The sequence below is a fragment of the Plectrocnemia conspersa genome, unplaced genomic scaffold (assembly GCF_051122295.1).
Source record: "Plectrocnemia conspersa isolate PC_06_02 unplaced genomic scaffold, ASM5112229v1 ptg000014l, whole genome shotgun sequence".
Lineage (NCBI taxonomy): Eukaryota > Metazoa > Arthropoda > Insecta > Trichoptera > Polycentropodidae > Plectrocnemia > Plectrocnemia conspersa.
The window spans coordinates 19,513,322-19,535,758 of NW_028277178.1; the positions used below are offsets into that span (position 1 = coordinate 19,513,322).

Genomic DNA, 22,437 nt, shown 5'->3' on the forward strand with positions numbered 1-22,437 from the left:
TTCAGAATAATTAATTAAGAAGAAAATTCAGAAAATCTCACTCCATGTTTTTTTTACGAAAATTTATGGAGCCTGAATATAAAAATGATGGCATTAATCATCTTGTCAAATATAGCAATTATATTTAGAACACAATTTACAACAAAATAAATTATATTTACAACGAAACGTAGACGCAGACCCATCTAAGGATTGTTGCCGGTGATATGTGGTTAGTGTTGTCATCCTGAGAAGAAATGCATTATTCCGTGGATGTAGTTTTAGTCCGAATGTTTAGGCCCTTATACATAGAAATATGCTCTCTGGTTGGCAACCCGAGAGTAACTGAACTCAGTGGCTCACAACTGTCATTTTCCCTAACGCCTGACAGAAGGAAGGAAAAATTATTTTTGAAAATATTTGTTAGCGAAATTCCACGCATTTTATATTTTTTTAGAAAGGCTTATTAAGATTTCTTATCCCTTCCGAAAATCGCGTAATCACCCCTAGGCTTCAATGCTTTTGGCGATGATGCATTTTCCTAAGAAAATGTTTTTAAATGGTACAAAATTTTCAAGGAGGCCCGTGAAGACTCACGGGCAGCTTAGCACACTAACCGTTGAATAAAATGTGAATAAGTCAGTATTCTGTCTTACTTTTTTTTTGTTTATTTATTATAGTAATAAAATTATATTTCAGTTCGCTTCAAATTACTTATCAAAACTCTCATCGCACTTATCTTCGAGACACGCCGAACTGTCATACACGATCGGATTGTCTTTCATCGATTCTCCTTCTTTAAAAAGAGCATAGTGCTCATCATCCACGATACTATAATTATAATTCCTGAATGTATACAAATTCTTTTTAGTCCTGTGGACGCCGTATCTTATGGCGCAATAAACCGGAGGCACTTTGGGAAGTCCTGCTTCGCATGTCAACGAATTGTAATACAAATTCTAAAACAAATAATAAATATAGTGATATATATGTATTATACATATTTTCATAAATATTATATTAAACCTCAGAATTTCTCAACATGTGGGTGGCAACACGCGGATCGGGAAGCCATGCCTTGTTTTGCTTGCTGTAGTCATCTTCTATGTATTTGAGCATATCTTCTTTAGAAGGCAGCGCGAATTTTTTACTCAAGATTGAAGCGATATAATTTGCCTGAAAAAAACGTAATATTGAAAGAGATTTGCGTCGCTGAAAAAAATAATATACTACACACTTGTGTCTGTCTCAAGACAATGGAGGACGTAGTGTGAGGTACTCCGATAAAAAACATTGTGGGATGTTCAATATTCACAATATGCTTGTACAAAGGTGTTATATGAGAGCGAAATACTTTGACGCCACATGTAGGGTCTAAAAATGGACAATCATATCCATAACCTAAAAAAATATTTGTATATTATATTTTAGATATGCAAATAATTAAGTATTCTAATCGTCAATTTACAACATAGGCTAGATATTCAGCTTATATATATACATATGTATAATATATGTAATAAAGTATAAGTAAGGTCTTAAATACTACCTGTACAATACACAACGCAGTCAATTTTTTCATTTGATCCGTCAATAAAAGTGACAGAATCTTCATAGAATTCCTTCACGTCAGGCTTCTGTATATAGTTTGGCGGAAAAGGACTTTCAATGTGTTTTAGTTGATGATGACTTAAAATCAATTTTTTGGCAACTTTGGCCAACTCTATAGAAATGTCCAGACCTGATGATCCGGATCCAATAACAAGAACCGTTTTGTTCTCGTAAGAATCTGGCTTTCTGTAGAAACGACTGTGAATTTTACTACCTGTAAAATATATTTTATATTCAAATTTAATATAAAGCTATATGAATTGGGGTTAATTTTGTATACCCTTGAAAACATCCATCCCTTTAATGATAGGATACGCTTCTTTAGGAAAAGTACCGCTGCACACTATGACATAGTCGAACGTTTCGGTAAAATATGATCCTTTTTTCAAATTTCTATAATTGATTTCCCACTTGTTAGCTTGTGGTTTTACAGATGTTACGTGGTGACGAAACTATGAATATGAATAAAAAACATTTAAAATATTTTGATACTTTCTTAATAAAAAAATAATATATAAGATATTTAAACATGCAAAAAAAATTTTAGTAGGTTGTTATATAATTTATATATGGTGCCAATTTGAGATTTTTGATACCTGTTTCACGTATATTGTACCTTGTTAAGGTAAAAAAATTAAAAATTACAAATGATTTTTTTTTATAATATATATTTTTATATTTGTTAATAATTTAATTTTAAAGCAAAATAGCTATTTTTATCATAAAAATTGTACTGCAATATTTACCTTTATATATTTATTAAGATCAAGCCTATCTACATATCTGTGTACATAAGACAAAAACTCGTCTCTCGTCACAAAACTTTTATTTCTAGGCGAATATGGATAATCAAAAAAATGCATTATATCCAAAGGAAGGTTAGTCCTAATAAAAAAATATAAGTATTATACCCACTTTTATCAGATTACATAATAAAAATATTTTGCACGTCATTACCGTAGACTTTTGTACATTTTGCCCCATCTCAACATTCCATACTCGTCATTTCCTGTTTCGTCCGAATAAACCCACACTCCTCCTAATTCTTCGGCAATTTCAAACACGGAAACCTTGATCTTTGGTAAATTAAGAATAATGTGACGAAGCGCACAAATTCCACCGATACCAGCGCCAATAATTGCAACGCTTGTCATTTTGATGGTAAATTTCGTACTAATCTATTTTTACCTAAAACTGTATATATATATAGCTTGCGGTTAATTGCAAAAGCATCTTTTTGTGGTTTTGTGAAAACCAAATTAGGTCCTAAATTACGTAAACAATAGTAGCATAATGATATGAAAACATATTTTTTAAAGCAAGTGTGGTGAAACGATCATATAGATATCTGGGAACATATATTTATTCACATCACGATTTGCGAAAATATCTTCAATTTATATACAGCTTCTGATAGCTATTGTGGTAGCTTACGTAGTACTGTTGAATACGTATTATAATATAATAATATTAAATAACCATAATACAATAAATAATGCCAAAAAAATATCTTAATAATTATTTATTAAATGTTGGTCATTGGTATTATACACAAACTACTAAACTATAAAGATATATTAACAAATTTTAAATTACTAATATTAACGTAACTGTTTTATATTTTAAAAATTCTATACATATTGAAGATTACTCTGTTTAAAAAACACTTTCATTAACTACAAAGATAGGTTTAGAACTAGTTTATATTTTCAAGCTGAACTAAGGTAGGTCCCGATTATGATTCTGACCCCCTACCTCTTTTACCAAAGTCTACTCAAGTCTGGCTGTTACTCGGATTGCTTGTTATGACTTGTATTCTCTAGAGAGGGATTTGGGAAACAAGATTCGATATTTTTTCTTTTGATGAGCCAACCCTTATCTTAACGTATCGACGCGATATATGGATTATGTTATATATACCATTAATACAGACGAGTGATATAAGTCTCTGGCTAAAAAACCTAGGATCAAAATGTCTATCGCTTCTGGGAGATCGGAATTAGTGATTATTATATATCGATCATCACAGATTAACTAAGATTTTTCTAGTCTCACGGATGAATATCGTGATGAATAATCAAAATCAATCTAAGTCGTTCATTAATTAATGATTTAGATAAAAAATAAAAAAAACATTTATTGTATATTTTTAAACATTTGCTTATGTACGCGGAGCGCGACTAACCACTACTTTCCCCCTCCCTGATATTCTATATTTTTTTTTAATTTCGCAACAACCCAACTCGCAACTCGCGACAACCCAAGTAGGAGATCGATTTGTTTGTGTTTGCACGGGAAATTATGAAGCGATATGTGGAGGAGAATCTGCTGCGACAACGAGAAACGGGTTCTTCAAATTTACAGCCAACGGACACTAGAAGTATTATGTAATTTAATTTCCGTAATTTCAGTAACATCATTATCGTCTTTGGGGTCTATAGCCCCCAATCTTCCATAACGAAAGATGGGAGATTAGTCTAATCAAGACTTCTGAAGAAATGCAGTAACAGTACCAGAAGCAAGCTAAAAAATTAATTGGAGCCATTTTGTAAAATTTGCTGTACAAACGTTCAAAAAAACGGTAGGAGATCGTGAGCATTATGACAATTACCAAACATGCATTGAACCCATGTTTTCAATATTGAACAATTTATTTTCGTTCATTTAGCGCAATGAACGTCACAACTTCCACTTTTTATCTAGAACGCACGCACGCTGAAATAACACAATCATACTAGGAGTTGACAACCAGTTACTGTGATACTATATATTATTTTTTTATTTATTTTGTGCGAAATGAGCCGAAATATTTATTTTGACACACGCAAAACCTCGAAACGAGCATTGCCGCTTCAACAAGAATAAGCGAGAACGAATATTCTTACGCGCATGCATCGTGGCGCAGTATGTAAGGGGTACAGGCTCTCTGGTGGCGCCTCAACTGGGAGCTGCGATTACTGAAGAGCGTTATAGTCGCATCGATTATCTAGAGAACCTCGGCGTAGTGGCACAGGCTCTCTCTGTTTATGTATTAGTATCACCATTGGAGGCAATATTCTATGGATCGTCTCGACTTTCCAAAGGAATAGGCCCTTTCCGTTAGGCAGACTCTTCAATGACGCTCTGCAGAAGCTGGTTCTCTCAAGGGAACCTAAGCTACTAAAAGCGGAGCCTACGTTTGTCCTTGAAGGTGACTCAACTGTGGCTGCCTTCGAATCTGTCATTATCGCTTCTTTTCTAGCAACGGTTTCCATAAAATTAAATTACGTAAATTTGGAAACGAGTCGTTCGCCGCGCCATTGAAATACTGATATTTTTACACCTGTGTCACATATTAGCCGTCACATCAGTGCATTTTTAATATTATAATAATCACTTAATGTGTTTTATTAAATAGAGATAAAATCTGTCAATAATCTAATACTCTTATTTAAAATTTAATATATTATTTATATTTATCATATAAACATCATTATTGTATGTTATAAGTGTATTTAATTTATCAGGTCCGCAAGGTTATTATGTACAGCTGAATTATTAATTCTACATACTCGTATATGCATATAATAATATAACCGTGAGGCTCCTAATTAGTGAATTTTGATTAAAGTCAATGTTGGTTTAATTTCGTGGCAATTTACATAAATTATGATCGCGGTTAATCGACGCAGAAAATCGTGATCCTTGTCAAATTTTGACACCACCTACCAGTGAAGCGTTCGAGTGGAGTAAGAACATGATTCGACACTTAAACTTTTAATGGATACTTCGATAAATGTTTCCTGGTGTTTCGTCTCAACGGGATAATAAATTAATTAACAAAATGTGCCAGTTATAATGAAATAAAATTTTATATCAAAAAGTAGAGGAAGTGGAAATATTTTATTTATTATTTATTGATTATTTTTTTATTTAGCACAGCATATTTGATTCAAACTAACTGAAGCTGTAATGCATTGGATGACATTCCATCACAGATTATATTATATTATAATATATGTAAATACAGTATTCTTCGATTTTTGTTTTAATAAGGTGAATAAAATAAAGCACGTATAATTAATTTTATTTGAAAAATAAAAATATCTTAGATATGCATTTGCATTTTTAAGCTGGCATATTCGCGTAATATTTAACCTTATCATAAACAGCACAATTTAGAGAACTTGTGGCGTTTGCACCCACCCAATACATACAAGCGAGTGAAACCCGTTTAAGTAAACACCCTACGGTGCATGGGTAGTTACGTTATATAATTATTCGCTAGACAGGGTGGCGCAAAAGAGGGTGAGGCAATTATAATCCTGCACCACAGATCCACCAAAACTAGGGCTGTGCATCAGGTGTGTCGAGCTCATCGATTAATCAAACGAAGCTCTGGTTATAATATGTGCTCGAAGAAACTGCTCCATGTATTTCGACCGCAAAAACTCTCACGCCTTCCTTCCTCTCTTTTCATGACAAAGCTCAAGGAAACCCTTCTCAGAGCACTCTAAACTTGCCTTTCAAAGGCACAGAGCTGCCACACATACACGTAAAAGGGAGCGCCCTTTGTGATTGTGTTAAAAATATAGTTAAACCATAATAGAGAGTAAACTAATGCAGGCAAACTGTGATGTTAACGAGAGTGTTAATTTTACTCACATAGAGTACGCTCGGGATTCCGGTTTGTTATTGTGTGCGTGAGCTGTGTGGCTCAAAACAATTTCGCTCAGAATATTTAATTTTTTATTTTAAAAGAAAATATATGTTTATTTAACATACATACATCTGAGCTAAGTTGGAAATTTCAACGGACAATTAAAAATATATTATATAATCGAAGAAACCAGACATTGATGTCATTAATTAAATATTTGCAAAATTCAAAATCTTTCACTAGTCAAAAAAATAATGAAGCCCTTAGCTATTCTTCAAAAGCAAAAAGATATAAAATGGGGAAAGAAATTATTCGCAGATTGTTTAATGGCTCGACGACTATAGTAAATCATTAGAATCCATAGAATAAATTAAAAAATTATCATTGGCGCAACGATATAACTTTTTTAAGCCTTACAGAGAATAGTGTAAAAAAACCAACAACGTACGGATTAATGAAAAATAATTAAAATATTTTAATCCACGGGTAAGAGAACGAATAACTTATAGTGTATATTTGAAGCCTTGATATCAATTAACCCAGATATGCCCAAAAAATTTTGTTCTCTTAAAATTTCATTTATATATAAAAAACAGTGGCACGAGTTTAGTGACCTACCCATGGGACAGTGGGCATATCAGAGTTTTAAACCAATATCAACACAAAATTATTTAAAATAAATCACTAGAGAAGATCGAACTTCTGTGCCACACTGCACTTTAATGACGAATACCAGCGTTGACGAATCAGCGACTGTCCTTAAAAGAGAAAGCGAGACAACGAAGTACACGTTACATCGCTTCTCCCTCTCATATACATGTACACGCACACAATAACAAACCAGCATCCTTATCCCAAGCGTACTCTATTCAGTTTTGTATATTTTATGCTCACTAACAGGTGATATTTTCAAATGTTACAAAACGCATCAAAGGCTCATAATTTTGTAATCACTCATTACATTTTATTTAAGAGTACACCAATTAATAATCAGCAACTTGAGTTGGAATCTAAGCTAATAAAAGTTCATTGTAAATATATTAGCAACATTTGCAATTCATTATTATGGTTGTAAGTAAATTGTACGTTAAGTAATCAGTTGTTTAAAATTATGAATCAAAATATAAATCTCATTTACATAGAATTAAATGTATAAAATTTAATTACTGTAATTTGATTTTAATATTTATTTTAAGGCATCTAATCGATGTTTATAAGGCTATTTGCAAATTACTGGCAATAATTAAAAGTGGATATATAATTGATATCGTTTACTATAATGAGTTTCCCAGAAATCAAGCAATTAGTGTCCCGTAAATAGTATAGCTTGATTAGCAGGAAGCTCTGCAAAAACTTCAATTGAGTATAAAGTTTTAATAAATATTTACAATACTTTTATTTTTTGTGTTAGTTTACTAATTTATTTGTAGTATATTATAATGTCACTACATGTCGGTTAACTGATGTTAATATGCTCGTATTTAAAATGTGGGGGTTTTAACCACCTACACGATTAATTTAGAGGTCATTTTAATGACCATTTCAAACAAATAAAATAAAATTTAAACTCGTCTTGAAAGTAAAACCTTACAATGGAAGAGAGATCTCGAGACTGAACAATTGCGTTAATAATTATTAATATTTTTTTCGGGTTGTATCTGGAGGTGTTTATTTAAAAAAATGATTGGTTATTTGTTTCGCAATATTTGAGACGGGTTATATTCATCAAGTTGAAATTTTCAACTTTATGAATATTCGAATAATTGATTGAATCAGTTCTCAGTGAAATATAAAAAATCTTAGAATGAAACGATTTGTATACTTGAACAACACATGTAAGTATACCTGAGGGATTAGTGCCACTCCAAAATCCATTCAAAATGCGAGACAATCAAAGGTTTCTTCTCAAAAAACGCTTTTTAAAAACATTTATGAATAGCATGTTTATCTACTGTATCTACTATGACCGAAATTCGCAGAAATGTTGGAAAGGCCGACCCTTCATTATCGTTTAACGCTTATCTCAAAAACAGGTGTGCTTCGCAATTTTTTGTGAAGTTTGTTTTTGTATTTGTTGTTACAAGACGCAAAGATGTTATTACAATTAGTCCAATAGTTCAATAGCGGTTAATATATTTTTAGCTATTTAATTTATGTGATTTTAAAAAGCTGAAATGACGTCTCTGATCAAAAAATATGTAATAAAAAACTATGTATTTTACTTTTGCCGCCCTCACTGATCAGTAAATCGCACAGCATTGTGCTATGCATATTTTATAAAATTTAGAAATTATAACGGTTATAAAAGTAATTATTAATAAATTAAAATAATTACATTTCACCCCTTTCGACATTGTAGAAATTTATAGCGTTATTTTGTTTACAAAACGTTTTAGATTACTCAGTTTAAAATGATCTGCAGCTTTTTTTATAAACGACCCAATATTTTATTGAACCACACATGTGCCACACAACTCATACTAGTGAAGTTAGCAATGCGCGTAGCGCTATTTTACATTAACAACATTGTATTTAATTTGATGAACAATTTGGCTGGGTCTAGCTCGATTTTCGAAATAATGTTGTCGTACAAAATGAAGAACTTTAGATGAAGTCGAATATTAATCAAAACTTTACTATATCGATCCTTAATTAGAGCTTTACTTGTTTGTATGTCTTAGGGCATAAGACATACAAACAAATATAATATGTGGAAATTGTAAATATCTGCCTCAGGCAGATATTTACAATTTCCAAATATTATAGGTTGTTGAAAGTGTAACTAATCTTTAATTGTACTTTCGATCTTTAGCATAAAACGGAATTCTAATACTAGTACGAGCATTTTCTCATATAAATCGCTGATGAAAGCGTTTTGTGTGGCACCGCTCGCTATTTTACATTTCCTACATCAAAAGGCATTCACGGAGTTTCGCAATGAAAGATGCTTCTTTTGTCTGAGGGCTAGTCTTGTTACTCTGCCGAGTGTAAGGACCGAATAGGTGTTTGCCGACGCCTTTATTGACTTTCCGTTTTCAGCGATAAAATATGAAAGAAACTGTGAGACTAGAAATACTTTTTCTATTCCCCTATACACAAAAAATACAACATATCTTCATGTGTTATTATATATTTATTACATTCTAAGCGAAAAATAAATTAATATATTTTCTCTTAAAAATAACTGATATAATTAAATGTGAAGAATATGAAACACCAACGTCTGTAAATACTTAGAGTTAAAGCAAGAGAAGAGTTAACAATTATCGAAGGAAAAGCGAAGTGTATTCGCACATAATTTGCATTCCAAAAGCCAGAATCGTAGTGTTTCGTTTTGAACGCGAACAAATATTTAACATATTAAATAAATTCTCCTTTAAAGGAATTCTAGACGCAAATTGAAAAAATAACTATGTTTAACGAAGTAAAAATAAATATAAATCATTGTCGGTAAATGGTAAATATTGACTAATAAAATAACACTGTTCAATACTGAAAGGAATGACAAAACAAGGATGTCAGAAATACGTTTTAATATTTTTATTGTTTAAACTAGTTAAATGTATCTTAACATATTATAAGTTAGATATATTAAAACGGACATAATATCCTATGAAAATAAATATACTATTATGAGCGGTTTCTTTTAAAGAGGTGTGAGTCCATTTTTGGAAAAAAATAGTCAATGATAGTTTTACATTTTTTTTACACATAGTCAACAATGCACATAAAAATAATTATAAGAAGTTCAACTGTAAAATGTTATCGCATGAATGTTTTTGTTAAAAGTGGAAGAAGTCCATTCGTAATAAACATAATTGACGTGTTTACTGTCTTATATACCTCATATTCACCATATTTACTTCACTATGCTAAATGTAAAGAGGAAATTTGACTGAAATATAAATAATTTGGCAAGTGTTTACAATAGGATTATTGGTATATATAAAGCTCATCTTTCAATCGTCTAAGCTTCATTCAAGGAGACGTACAAAAAACATGCCCACGTCAACATACAGCTTGGATTTATCCACACTGCCCCTTGATACTGACACCTGCATTTTAGGTAAGATAAAATCAAATGTCAGCTTACTTTAAACAAATTTCTATTGACTGGTATACAAAATTATTGCTGCCGACTAAAGTCTCCAATTCGAGTAATCGAGTACTCGATACTCGAGTATTTTTGTCTATTTTTCAAGTACTTGATAATCGAGTATTTTGAAAATTACTCGATTAATACTCGAAATTAAAAAAATTTGAAATATTTCAGAAACAAGAATAACTTTAATTCGGTCCGGTAAAGGTTAACGTCTTGCTTTTATTTGGCGTTTATGCCCGAAGTCCCGAGTTAGAGCGGTTACTATCAGGTATAATTTTTTCATAGTTCCATAGTTGCATAGTTCCGGTCGTCGGCTATGTTAGTGGGTACGACGGAGAAATTTCTTTTGTGTTTTCTGTTCGACAGTCCCGACTTATCTAATTTATGGCAATGGACAATATGAAATATCAACAAAAAAAATGTTTAGGTTTTATGACTATGGAGTTGTAGCGTAAAGTGTTGTAAATTGTTTGTACTGATCCCTCAGCTTAAAATATAAATCAAAACAATTGTTTGTTTTAAAGGCATTTAAAGTAAAGTCAGTTTTTTGTGAACCGTTTAGCTCTAGAGTGAAAGGGATTCACCCAAATACATCTTCGAAGGATATAGATTTAAATTCTTCGCATTAATCAGAAGGAGTAGAATATTGTATATTGTTAAGAAAAAAATCTATTCAAGAAGAATTACAAAATGCTATTTTGTCAATAGTCGAAGGAAATAAGAGAAAAGCAGAGAAGGGAATGAAAGAAGAAAACATAAAAAGAGAGTTCAAAAAATTTTATATCTATAAAAAGCGAACAGATATAAATTAGAAGCCTTATCCAACGCGTTAATGACAATAAGACCAACATCAACAGCAACGGAAAGGGTTTTTTCCATAACGGGAATAATAAAACCAAAGGTTAGCAGTAATATTAAATTCGAGACACTTTTTGCATTATTGTTTTTAAAAAGTATGTTCGTGAAGTTAAAATAATTGTAAAAATTAACATACTAATTATTTTATTTATTTATATATATATATGCACGCATTTGAATAATAGCTATTTTGGTACATTTGGTAAATACTCGAAAGTACTCGACTACTCGAGTATTTTAAAATTTTAATATTCGATACTCGAGTAGTTGATGGTTCGAGTAATTGGAGACTCTACTGCCGACCGATATTACCGCCTGACATTCTGGCCTTTACCGTTAAACGCTGACAAAATCTTTGTACATCACTATTGTCGTTATCGTTAATCACTATTGACAATTACACTGACAACATCTATAAACATATACACAATGAAAGTAAGCGTTTCATTTGAGTTTTGAAAAACGTCGTAAAAAACCAAACAGTACACAATCATAGCTTTCCAATATTTTTTAACAGGTACAATGCTGACCCAATTTTTTTTTTTGTAGTGAAATTGTGAATACTTGTTAACAACTGTCACACCCGTTTACTATATTTAATGTATTGTTACTGCTTATTAAAAAAAAATATATAATATTCTAAATAAGTTTCAACCCTGATGTACGCACAAGTAAGAAAAATCCAATTTCTCATCAGTGCCTGCTTAATCGTTGAGTTGTGTGTAACTCGCATGTTTTAAAATATTGTACATTTACTACAAAAATGTATATCACAGATTATAAACTCATATTTTTTCAACTATATTTTTTATTAATTTCTGCTGCTCAAGAAACATCAGATGAAAATGCTTATGAATTTTATCCGTGTTCAGAAAGTGACAAAATTATTGAAGTTTTCAAAAAGAGCAATCCTCCAAAATATAATTTAACAATACTCTTGTCTAAATTTTTGGTTCCACCAAACAGATTAATTTTTGATGTGAAGTACGACGGTTTAACTAAAACCACTCAGGTAATACTAAAATAAAATCATTCAAACTTACTTTACAATAAATTTATTATGGAAATTTATTCTAGCATTTTAGATCAAGTAATTATTTTGACGATAGTCGCTCTATAAATGCTGATGCATTTATAGACATAAACAGTAATCTTACCATAACAGTATCTACATATAAAGGCAAAAAGCTACCTAATGTTATAAGTGTGAAACTCAACTCTCATGAAATATGTAACGGTTTCATATACAAGGTAATAATGATTTTTTTATATGTAGGTACTTGATGTATGATCATTTATTTTATGACACTTTAAGGATATATGGGATAATTACACTGATACATTATTAGAAGAGACTACAACGATGAAAATAATAAAAACTACACGATCTCATCAATTAAAAAAAACTAATACATGTGGAAAAACGTTTATTAGTGATGAAGGGTATATTGTAAAGGGAATAGATTCAACTCCAGGAAAATGGCCATGGCATACTGCTATATATCGTTTGCATGGTGGCGGTGAACTAAAATATATATGCGGTGGATCGTTAATCTCTAAGACTACCATATTAACAGGCAAGTAAATAATACCTATCTTTCAATGAACGACTATTTAATAAAAATATACTTTTACAGCTGGACACTGTGTCATAGAATCTGGTTCTGTTGTACTAGCGGAACGATTGTTGGCAGTTTTAGGAAAGTACAATTTTATCGGAAACAACGTTCATTTTCAAGAAAAAAAAGTATAATTATAAATGCATATAAATTGATGTATTTTTAGACACTATATAATTAATATTTATTTATATAGATATATGAAATAATACTGCATCATGATTTTCTAATGACAAACCTACAAAATGATATAGCAATGCTAAAATTATCGTCGGAGGTTTTGTTCAACGATTACGTTCAACCGATATGTTTATTTACTAATGAATTCTACTATGAAAACACAGTCAAGTCTACGGGTACATATGGCTATGTAAGTTTTGATTTTAGTGTCAACTTTTTAATGAAAAACATCATTTTAATCTCATCTAAAAAACATAATTAGTACATTAAAAAAATAGAGAAAATTTGACTTGAAATTATGAAATTATTTATCATTTTATGGATAGTTTGTTTTAATTATCATTTTAATCGATACTTTTACAGACAGTAGGTTGGGGCGCAACTCAATATCAGAACTTTTCTGATCACCTTATTGAATCACAATTACCTGTTGTCTCAAAGATAAAATGTATGAAAAGCCATCCAGTATTTTTAAATAAGTTACTGATCGATGGGAGCTTCTGTGCTGGCAATAGGAATGGTGAGATCCCTATATTAATATAGCCCCCCACCCTCCCAACAAAAGTATTTTAATATCTACCAAATCATAACATACCCCTCTCCATGAAAAAACGTATACATCCTGATTAAACAACAATTTTGAAAGGCACACATAATAAATGAATAAAAATGTTTATTTTTTCATAGATTTTCTTCGTGTTTTTTTTAAAAGATTTACTTTATTATTTATTTTGTGGGAAGTTAAAATGTGAATAATTAATTAAAATAATAATCTGTAAAACAAATATATTGTTTTATATAGATAAATGCGAAAAATTTCATCTAAAAAGAAACTCATAAACCTAAAACATCAAAACATCCGCAGCTGTTAAATAGACCTCTCTTTATCCTTCAATTTCCAAAGATTGTTTTTTCTAAAAATATTGTTTAATATATGTATATGTTATAGTAAATGTGTATTTTTCAGTAAATTAATATTTTCATTAGTATAAATATAATATCACCAGTGAAATATTCGAATACATTTTTGCCGGTAGATATATATTTCTACTACTAAAATATAGTTTAACTGACAATATGCTTCTCCAAGCTTTTGAAACTCAATTTGACAGCTAAATTATATTTTTGCTAGTAGAAATATATATCTACCAGTGAAACATTTTGGGTTATACTTTCACTAAAATGCCAGAGAAAATACAACTTCATTAGTAATACTCATTCACTGATACATGTACACTAATGTGTGTTTAATATTAACCCTTTGCACTCGTATTTTTTTTTTGGTTGGGGTAGCGCCAGCTCGTATTTAATTTCGAGACTTTTTTTATGTTCAATTTTTGGAAGTAAAAATGAAATAAAACATGTTTTGATTAATCTTTTTACAAATTAAAATTAATACAGCGAAAGATTGATAGTTTGTCAGTATTTTAGTTAAAAAAAAAAAAAAAAAAAATTTAAAATATATTATAATTTAAATACTTTAATCAGAAAATAACTTTTTTTATTGTACTTTTTTAAATAATTTGTAAAACGTTAACCATAAAACTTAGAAAAGAATATATTATTAAAATGTGTTCACAAAGAATTGTACTTACTATTCACAAAAAATAAATGACATAGTACTAGGTATACATAGTATAGGAAGGTAAATGTAATGATGTTTTTAGATGATTTTTCGTCTATCGCAATCAAATGCGCGGTAAAACAAATAAATGAATTATTTAAAAAAAACAGCCGAGTAATGTAGCGGCAGGGGTTTATAACCATTAAGAAATTTGTAAATAGCTAGATGTCATATGAATTCTGAATAATTCAAATATTGGACTGTTTGTATTTTTTTTGCACCTATCGTTTATTATCTTGCGCAATGCGCTTATTATCTTGCGCATCGCGCTCGTTCTATAGCGTTTAGCGCTCATAACATCGATCAACAATTTGCGTTCATACAAAAAAATAATGGTTACAATAAAATTTAATCAAGATTAAAATTACAAAGAGCACAAGTTTTTTACTTGTTTTTTTTTTCTTAGTAAAACCTTAGTTTTTAGTTTTTTTAATTGTTGTTTTTTCTTGGTAAATAGTTAATATATTCCCATTAACAAGTTTTAGACTTTTTAGAAAATCAGATTACAATAAACGTATTATAAAAAATAAAAAAATATACTGTTAGTTAAATAAAACATATATCAACATATAATAACGTTTAAAAACACATTTAATACGAAAAATTGTCATGCACCTTACAATAAATAAAACACAAACAATATGCACATCAGCACATATGTTTTAAGCAAAAGGATACATTTTGACGATATAACCAATGATTTTTAAAAGCAAAATTTAACACTTTTGACGCTAAGTTGCCGATAATGAGATTCCAAATAAAGTAAAGCGAAGGTCCATATATAAAGGAGAATCTAGATTAGGAAATATGGTTCTAGGACACTAACCGCCTGGAAATATACCCCTTGGACAATAACCCCCCGTCAAAACCCCCCTGGACATTGACCCCCCCGTGCAAATAACCCCCTGACAATTAACCCACAATGCAAATAATCCCCCTGACAATTAGCCCCCGCCACGTAATATATAAAGATAATACAGATATTACTTAACACGTCTCGTGACGCTCTATTATACTTAATAAAACATATACTGACGCCATTACCAAAGTTTAGCTGTATTATACATACATATGTATCTAGCCTAATAATATTTTTTATTTTTTTTAATACTCTTTATAACAATTTTGCTCGCACCGGTCACCGGTACAAAATATACAATACGTATATTTTCTTCGTAAATGTGTTAGTTTTATTGATATTTTAAAAATTCTGTATTTTGCTGAATGAAATAAATTAGTATTGATACTGATTATTCGTATTAAACATTATTTTATTAAAATAATGACCATTTATTATAAATAATAACAACTTATATAAAATACTTATCTCTATACGTGGCGGGGGTTAATCGTCAGGGGGGTTATTTACACGGGGGGTTAATTTTCAGGGGGCTATTTGTCAGGGGGTTATTTGCACAGGGGATTATTTGTACAGGGGGTTAATGTCCAGGGGAGTTTTGATGGGAGATATATCTATCCAGGGGGTATTTGTCCTGCGTTTACATGCACTTAGGATAGGAATATTTAAAATACGAAAAAGAAGGCCAAATTAAATTAGATATTTTTTAATATATTCACTGTCTATGGCAGAGGTCAGAAAATTACGGCCAAATCCAGCCCTCTGCTTATTTTAATCCGGGCTGCAAGTAATTGTTAGATTTGACATATAAAAAAATCAAAGTATGTGCTATAATAGAGCGACCAACCGTCGAGTTAAGGAGCTAGCTAGGTATCACCTTATAAGGTGCTCCTATTGCTTTGTATTTCACCGTGACGTTATGCACTTTAAATTTGACAGCATCTTCAGTGCCCACGTAACGCCTTTTGCAATACATTTGAATATTTGAGAGAAATGATAAAGCTCATTTTAATTTTGCTTCCTGGCCCGCTGAGCTTAAAATATTTACAATCTGGTCCGTCACAAAAAAGGTTTGCCGACCCCTGGTCTATGGTGTTACACGAGCAAAATAACCTTGTCTATATTCTTCAGTCATATGTTTTACAGAGAGACATTCAAAACGCGTCATGGCGATTTTACAACTTTATATTTAGATTGTCTTGTTTAACCGGAATGTCGTAGTCCTTAAGGCGTTGAACTGATATCCTAGAGACTATCGGTTCAGGTCCCGCAGCAAACTAAACATTTTAATATTAAGAATGCGCTATTATTAAAATTAAGCCCTAACTGCTAAGCGACATCTATTGATTGTAAGCTGTAATTATAGTTAACAATATATAAAAATATGTTTTACAAGACTTTTAACCCTTTCACCGCGGATGACTTCTATAGGTGTCATCAAGAAAATCGCCAGTACTCATTAGACATTTAAAGGTGCCGTAAGCATTTGAGCCTAATAAAATGGCTTTTTAGTATAATTTAAGGCTGTAAATCAATTATTTGAACCATAATATTTTTAAAAATATGGCATGAATAGGTGCCCCCACATATTAACAAATTTCGAAATGGCGCTCAAAAATATCAGCTGTGGTGATAATATAAATGCAATTGGGGCCAGGCCCCACCCAATTTTTTCGTACATAAAAAAAAATAGGTGGGGCTGGTAAAGTTTTATTATATTTTGTGAAAATGATCAAATTTTATATTTAGACAAATATTCTACAAGTTTTTCGTATGTATTTGCCCATTTGAGGCAGAAATGATAAATATTACATTGTTTTTTTGTGGGGATCTGTTTTGGATTGGCAGGCGTTTTTACACCTAGAGCGAACCAGCGTAGTTTGGCCTCGTGGCTTTATTTTTGAATTTTTAAGTTTTGAATTTATTAAAACAGTTCTTAAAAATATAAATAAATTGATCATAAAAAATTATTACATTAAAAGACTATCCTAAAACTTGAAACTTTAAATACTTGTACCAGATTTAAAATTGGTAAAAATAGTCTTAGCATAAACGCATACTATTACTGTCACAGTAATAATATCACGGTTAATATCGAATTCATCGTCACGTCCTTAAAAATTCAATATTATATCGTCATTCGTAATTATATGGATAATTTTTAAAAGAAAATCAATATATGTATTTATAAATAATTAAAACACAGATTACTAATTCTGTTTTACATAATTTAGCTATTTACTAGCTCGAAAATATATTAAATGTGTCGAGACTAATATTATCGTTTGAGTTGAGTACCCAGGTCGATAGTTGTCAATCGCTCATTTTACTAGTGCGAGCGAGTAAGCGAGCTCTGCTAGCATAACGGCATCTCGCTCTTTTTTCCGTCTTAAAAATTTTATTTTTATTTCATAACAGACACACAATATAAAGTAATAATTATGCACAATTAGAGCATATTTAGGTTGTCAATTAATGCTGAAAAAATCAGTTTTAAAGCATTAATTGACAACCTAAATCTGTCAAGTCTAGCGCGATGCCGTCCTAACAGCGCGCGCTTTGACCATGTTCCGATGAAAAATTTTACAATAAACTTACACTTGTAAATTTAAGATTATTGAGTTATTTGCATAAGTTAAAAATTCAATATTACTGAAATGTGTTTAACAGAAGTCTTTTTACTATTAATAAATTTAAATTTTCAAAATTTGCTTGAACACAAAGCCAATAAATGCATTCAAAGTTTTGTCGACATATTGTCGACGTTCGAGTACAACGCTTGAAATACGATGTCGACACATAGTCGACTTACGAGCGCAAAGGGTTAACATAGGGACAAATGTGTGTAACGGCGACAGTGGCGGAGGATTATATTTTAAATCGAACATCAACGATGAAAAAGGCACGTGGTATTTAGGAGGAATAATTTCACTTGGTATACCACAGCGAAATAAGAAAAAATGTGATCCCACTCACTATGCACTCTTTACTGATGTATTTTATTACAAAAAATTCATTGATGAATATTTATAAAATAAATAAATAAATATTTAAACATAAATAAATAAATTATTGACTATATAATCCTTTCTATCTCTATTTGAGGGTACTCACTCGAATATTTTAGCACTTTCCAGGCAAATAAAACTAAACTAATTAGAATTGCATCTTAGATTTCCGGTAGAGACACAATTCAAGCCATTGATATTTTCCTGGCCTTCTGTCAGTGTATTTATTTTGTTAAGACGAAGATAGTTGTTATTTAATTACTTACGCAAAGGTTGAAACGTGTTGTCCGTAGGCTGCAGGCGTCTCCGAAGTACGTTCGCTCTAGATTCTAGACGTCGAGCTGGATCAGTGAATGCGAAGAGAGAAGCGGCAGCTTCTGCGATCTTCGCTGGTCTGAAGTTGAGTCGGCCTGCCCATGGTTGCAGTCCAAGTTGAAGGGCTCGTGAAGATCCGATGCCTTGAACTCCAATATAGATGCCAATAGAGTCGGAGGAGGTCCACGGATGAATTGTCTGAGGTGAAATGATGAGTGGAAATTATTCCTGGTTGCCCGTTCCAGTATTTCGACGGATGCTCCTTTTCATTATAGATTTTATTTAAATAAGACAACCAATTACAAAAGGGTGGCGAGTTTTTTTGAAACAATTTGCTGTTGACTGCTTAGGCAGGTCAAAAACGCTTATTTTGAGTATATACCTGAATGAACATACTATCTCTTCACAATATGGCGGATATTAAATATTTTTAATGAAGTGTCCCATTTTAATAAAACAATATTTTTTTCTTAAACGATTAAAAAGCTTTATCACAGATCAAATTGGCTTTTTATGATTTAACATTATACTTTAATCCCTCAATTGTAAATAAAGAAGTGGTTCAGTTGATGAACCTGACAACATAATTGAACAATCACACACACAAAAAACTTGACAATATAATATAAATTATATATTTCATGGAGCACATTATCCGGGGGCACAGGCCATCGGTGACGCGTCGCCTAGTTGCTGTTTTTAGCATGGTGTGTTCTGGTGTCATTATCTGCATAAGAATGAGATGGCACAAACTGATGGCTAAACCTATGATGCTATTAATGAATGCGAAATCCATTATAATGACAAACTTTATAGATTGAAACCAGAAAAATCCTAATAAAAAAGTCTACATATAAATCAGGTAACTTGTCGTCCAATATTTGTATTATAAGGTAATGTTTAATTCCAAAGAAATAACACAAATAATATAATTATTGTATACAAACATAATGACCTACTAATTAGCACATTAAGATAATTCTGTGATTTTCAATTACAATATTTTATAATTAATATAGTGCTTTTAAATAATAAAAAACATACATTAAAATTGGAAATGGCAGAATTTCGAGAACAACTTCTACGTCATACACTATTATCAATGTATTAGTTCAATACAATGTGTAAAAATGTGTAGTTAAGAAACGAACAAGCTAAAACCTGTTTATGTTTAAACAAAATAAGGAAAATGTCATCAGTATCTGCTCAGTCATTGAATTGAGTAAGCTCTGTGCGTTTTAAAATAAATTTACTAACAAAATGCATATCAAAGATTATAAAATAATACATTTTCTATTACATACGTTTATAATTTCTGCTGCTCAAGACATATTGGACGAAAACGCTTATAAATTTTATCCGTGTTCAGATAGTGACAAAGTTATTGAAATTTTCAAAAAAAGCAATCCTCCAAGATATAATTTAACTGTAATTTTGCCCAACTTCCTAGATACACCGGATATCATAAAGTTGTATGTGAAATATGACAGCTTGACTAATACAACTCTGGTACATTAAACATAGAATCATTTATGACATTTAATGTGTTTTTTAATTAATCTATAAAAAATCATTACAGCATTTTAAATTTCATACTTATTATGACGATAGTCGCTCTATAAAAGCTAATGCATTGGTAGAAAAAAATAGTAATCTCACCATTACTATAGCACCGCTGTATGGCAAAAAGCTACCTAATGTTATAAGTGTGAAGCTCAACTCTAATGAGATATGTAACGGTTTCATTTATAAGGTAATTATGATTATTTTTATATGTATGTACTTGATGTGTAATGAATAATTTATTTTATGACACTTAAAGGATATATGGGATAATTACACCGATACATCAGAAGAGACTACAACAATAAAAATAACAAATAGTACACGATCTCATCAATTAAAAAAAATTAATACATGTGGAAAAACGTTTATTAGTGATGAAGGGTATATTGTAAAAGGAATAGATTCAACTCCAGGAAAATGGCCATGGCATACTGCTCTATATCGTTTGCATGGTGGTGGTGAACTAAAATATATATGCGGTGGATCGTTAATCTCCAAAACTACCATATTAACAGGCAAGTAAATAATATCTTTCAATGAACGACTATTTAATAAAAATATACTTTTACAGCTGGACACTGTGTCATAGAATCTGGTTCTGTATTGCTGGCGAAACGATTGTTAGCAGTTTTAGGAAAGTATAATTTAATTGGAAACAACGTTAATTTACAAGAGAAAAAAGTATTGCAGTTAAAACAAACATACATATATATGTATTTGTATGTATATATAAATATAATTATTATATATTTATTTAGGTATATGAAATAATTCTTCATGGTGATTTTACAACGACAACCCTACAAAACGATTTAGCAATATTAAAATTATCCTCGGAGGTTTTGTTTAACGATTACGTTCAACCAATATGTTTAGTTTCTAAAGAGTTGTACTATGAGAAGATAGTCAAGTCTGCGGGTACATATGGCTATGTAAGTTTTGATTTCGAATCATTACGGTTGTGGGTGCCAAAATTGTATTAAAAAAAAAAAAAAATTTTAATCTCATCTAAGAAACATAATTATAAAAAATAAAATTTAAATATAAATTACATCAAAAACAAAATAGAGAAAATATAAGTTGAAATTAGGACGGATATTAGAAAATTGGCTCCTACAGCTTTATTATTAGTGTGTTTTAATTATCATTTTAATCAATATTTTTACAGACAGTAGGATGGGGTGGAACTCAATATCAAAATTTTTCTGATAATCTAATTGAATCTCAATTACCTGTTGTCGAAAAGTTAACATGTATGAAAAGCCATCCCGTGTTCTTAAATAAGTTACTGATCGAAGGAAGCTTCTGCGCCGGCTATAGAAATGGTGAGAGGCACAGATTCCTTCCCTACACCTCCAACAAAAGTATTTTACTCACAACATACAGAGTAAATTAATAAAATATGTTTCCTTTTTTATATATTTTGTTTGTTTTTATTTTAAATATTTATTTATTTTTGTGGCAGTTATTTTTATGACAATTATCAATTAAATCTAATACTCGTAATAAACATATTGTATTATATAGATTTGATAACACTCAGATTTTCAGATGCGAAATATCTCGATAACATTAAAGTTATATTTACAAAGCCACATACATTTTGCTATTCACCAATATTTTTCGTTAATTCCAATCAATTTTACTATTACTATACTATACATTAAATTAGACCAATAATGTATTATACTCTAGCATGAACATTTTAAATATTTCTTTACATATATACACTAATTTATGTTTAATATTGATATAGGAACAAATGTGTGTAACGGCGACAGTGGCGGAGGATTATATTTTAAATCGAACATCAACGATGAAGAAGGCACCTGGTATTTAGGAGGAATAATTTCACTCGGTATACCAGAACGAAATAGTAACAAATGTGACCCTACTCACTATTCATTATTTACTGATGTTTTTTATTACAAAGAATTTATTAATGAGTATTTATAAAGTATATAAATAAATATTTTTACATTTTGCATCTATCAATGATTTACTACATATTCCATTCTTCCAATATTTAAAGGTGACTTAGATGCCAATGCACTGTTTATGCTGAAAAAGTTGTTTT

At 30.7% G+C, this 22,437-nt stretch overlaps 2 protein-coding genes across 5 annotated transcripts; one reads left to right on the plus strand and one right to left on the minus strand.

The window, feature by feature from the left end:
* Positions 1-624: 624 nt before the first annotated feature.
* On the minus strand, positions 625-2,786 carry LOC148226438 (senecionine N-oxygenase-like). Of its 2 annotated transcripts, XM_088204347.1 has the most exons (7): positions 2,548-2,786; positions 2,337-2,475; positions 1,871-2,042; positions 1,529-1,804; positions 1,217-1,380; positions 1,006-1,155; positions 625-938 (listed from the first exon to the last, which is right to left on the minus strand). In XM_088204347.1, the coding sequence occupies exons 1-7, from the start codon at positions 2,742-2,744 to the stop codon at positions 690-692; spliced, it is 1,347 nt and encodes a 448-aa protein (XP_088060473.1). In that variant the 5' UTR covers positions 2,745-2,786; the 3' UTR covers positions 625-689. The 2 variants fall into 2 exon arrangements, with proteins under 2 accessions (XP_088060473.1, XP_088060474.1); XM_088204348.1 differs by lacking the exon at positions 2,337-2,475 and having other exon boundaries at positions 2,548-2,765.
* Positions 2,787-11,902: 9,116 nt separating this feature from the next.
* Positions 11,903-22,351, plus strand: LOC148226439 (chymotrypsinogen A-like). Of its 3 annotated transcripts, XM_088204533.1 has the most exons (8): positions 19,863-20,016; positions 20,245-20,303; positions 20,374-20,547; positions 20,617-20,875; positions 20,932-21,041; positions 21,119-21,292; positions 21,529-21,685; positions 22,117-22,351. In XM_088204533.1, the coding sequence occupies exons 1-8, from the start codon at positions 19,962-19,964 to the stop codon at positions 22,314-22,316; spliced, it is 1,188 nt and encodes a 395-aa protein (XP_088060659.1). In that variant the 5' UTR covers positions 19,863-19,961; the 3' UTR covers positions 22,317-22,351. The 3 variants fall into 3 exon arrangements, with proteins under 3 accessions (XP_088060657.1, XP_088060659.1, XP_088060658.1); XM_088204531.1 differs by lacking the exons at positions 19,863-20,016; positions 20,245-20,303; positions 20,374-20,547; positions 20,617-20,875 and adding exons at positions 11,903-12,201; positions 12,267-12,440; positions 12,505-12,766; XM_088204532.1 differs by having other exon boundaries at positions 19,971-20,303.
* Positions 22,352-22,437: the final 86 nt, after the last annotated feature.

Coding starts and splice junctions, on each gene's coding strand:
- LOC148226438 (XM_088204347.1), bottom strand. CDS start 2,744: ATGACAAGCGTTGCAATTATTGGCGCTGGTATCGGTGGAATTTGTGCG. Junction 2,043..2,336: donor ATCTTAATAAATATATAAAG/GTAAATATTGCA, acceptor TCATATTCATAG/TTTCGTCACCACGTAACATC. Junction 939..1,005: donor ACATGTTGAGAAATTCTGAG/GTTTAATATAAT, acceptor TATTTGTTTTAG/AATTTGTATTACAATTCGTT.
- LOC148226439 (XM_088204531.1), top strand. CDS start 11,953: ATGTATATCACAGATTATAAACTCATATTTTTTCAACTATATTTTTTA. Junction 12,202..12,266: donor GTTTAACTAAAACCACTCAG/GTAATACTAAAA, acceptor AATTTATTCTAG/CATTTTAGATCAAGTAATTA. Junction 12,767..20,931: donor TAAGACTACCATATTAACAG/GCAAGTAAATAA, acceptor ATACTTTTACAG/CTGGACACTGTGTCATAGAA.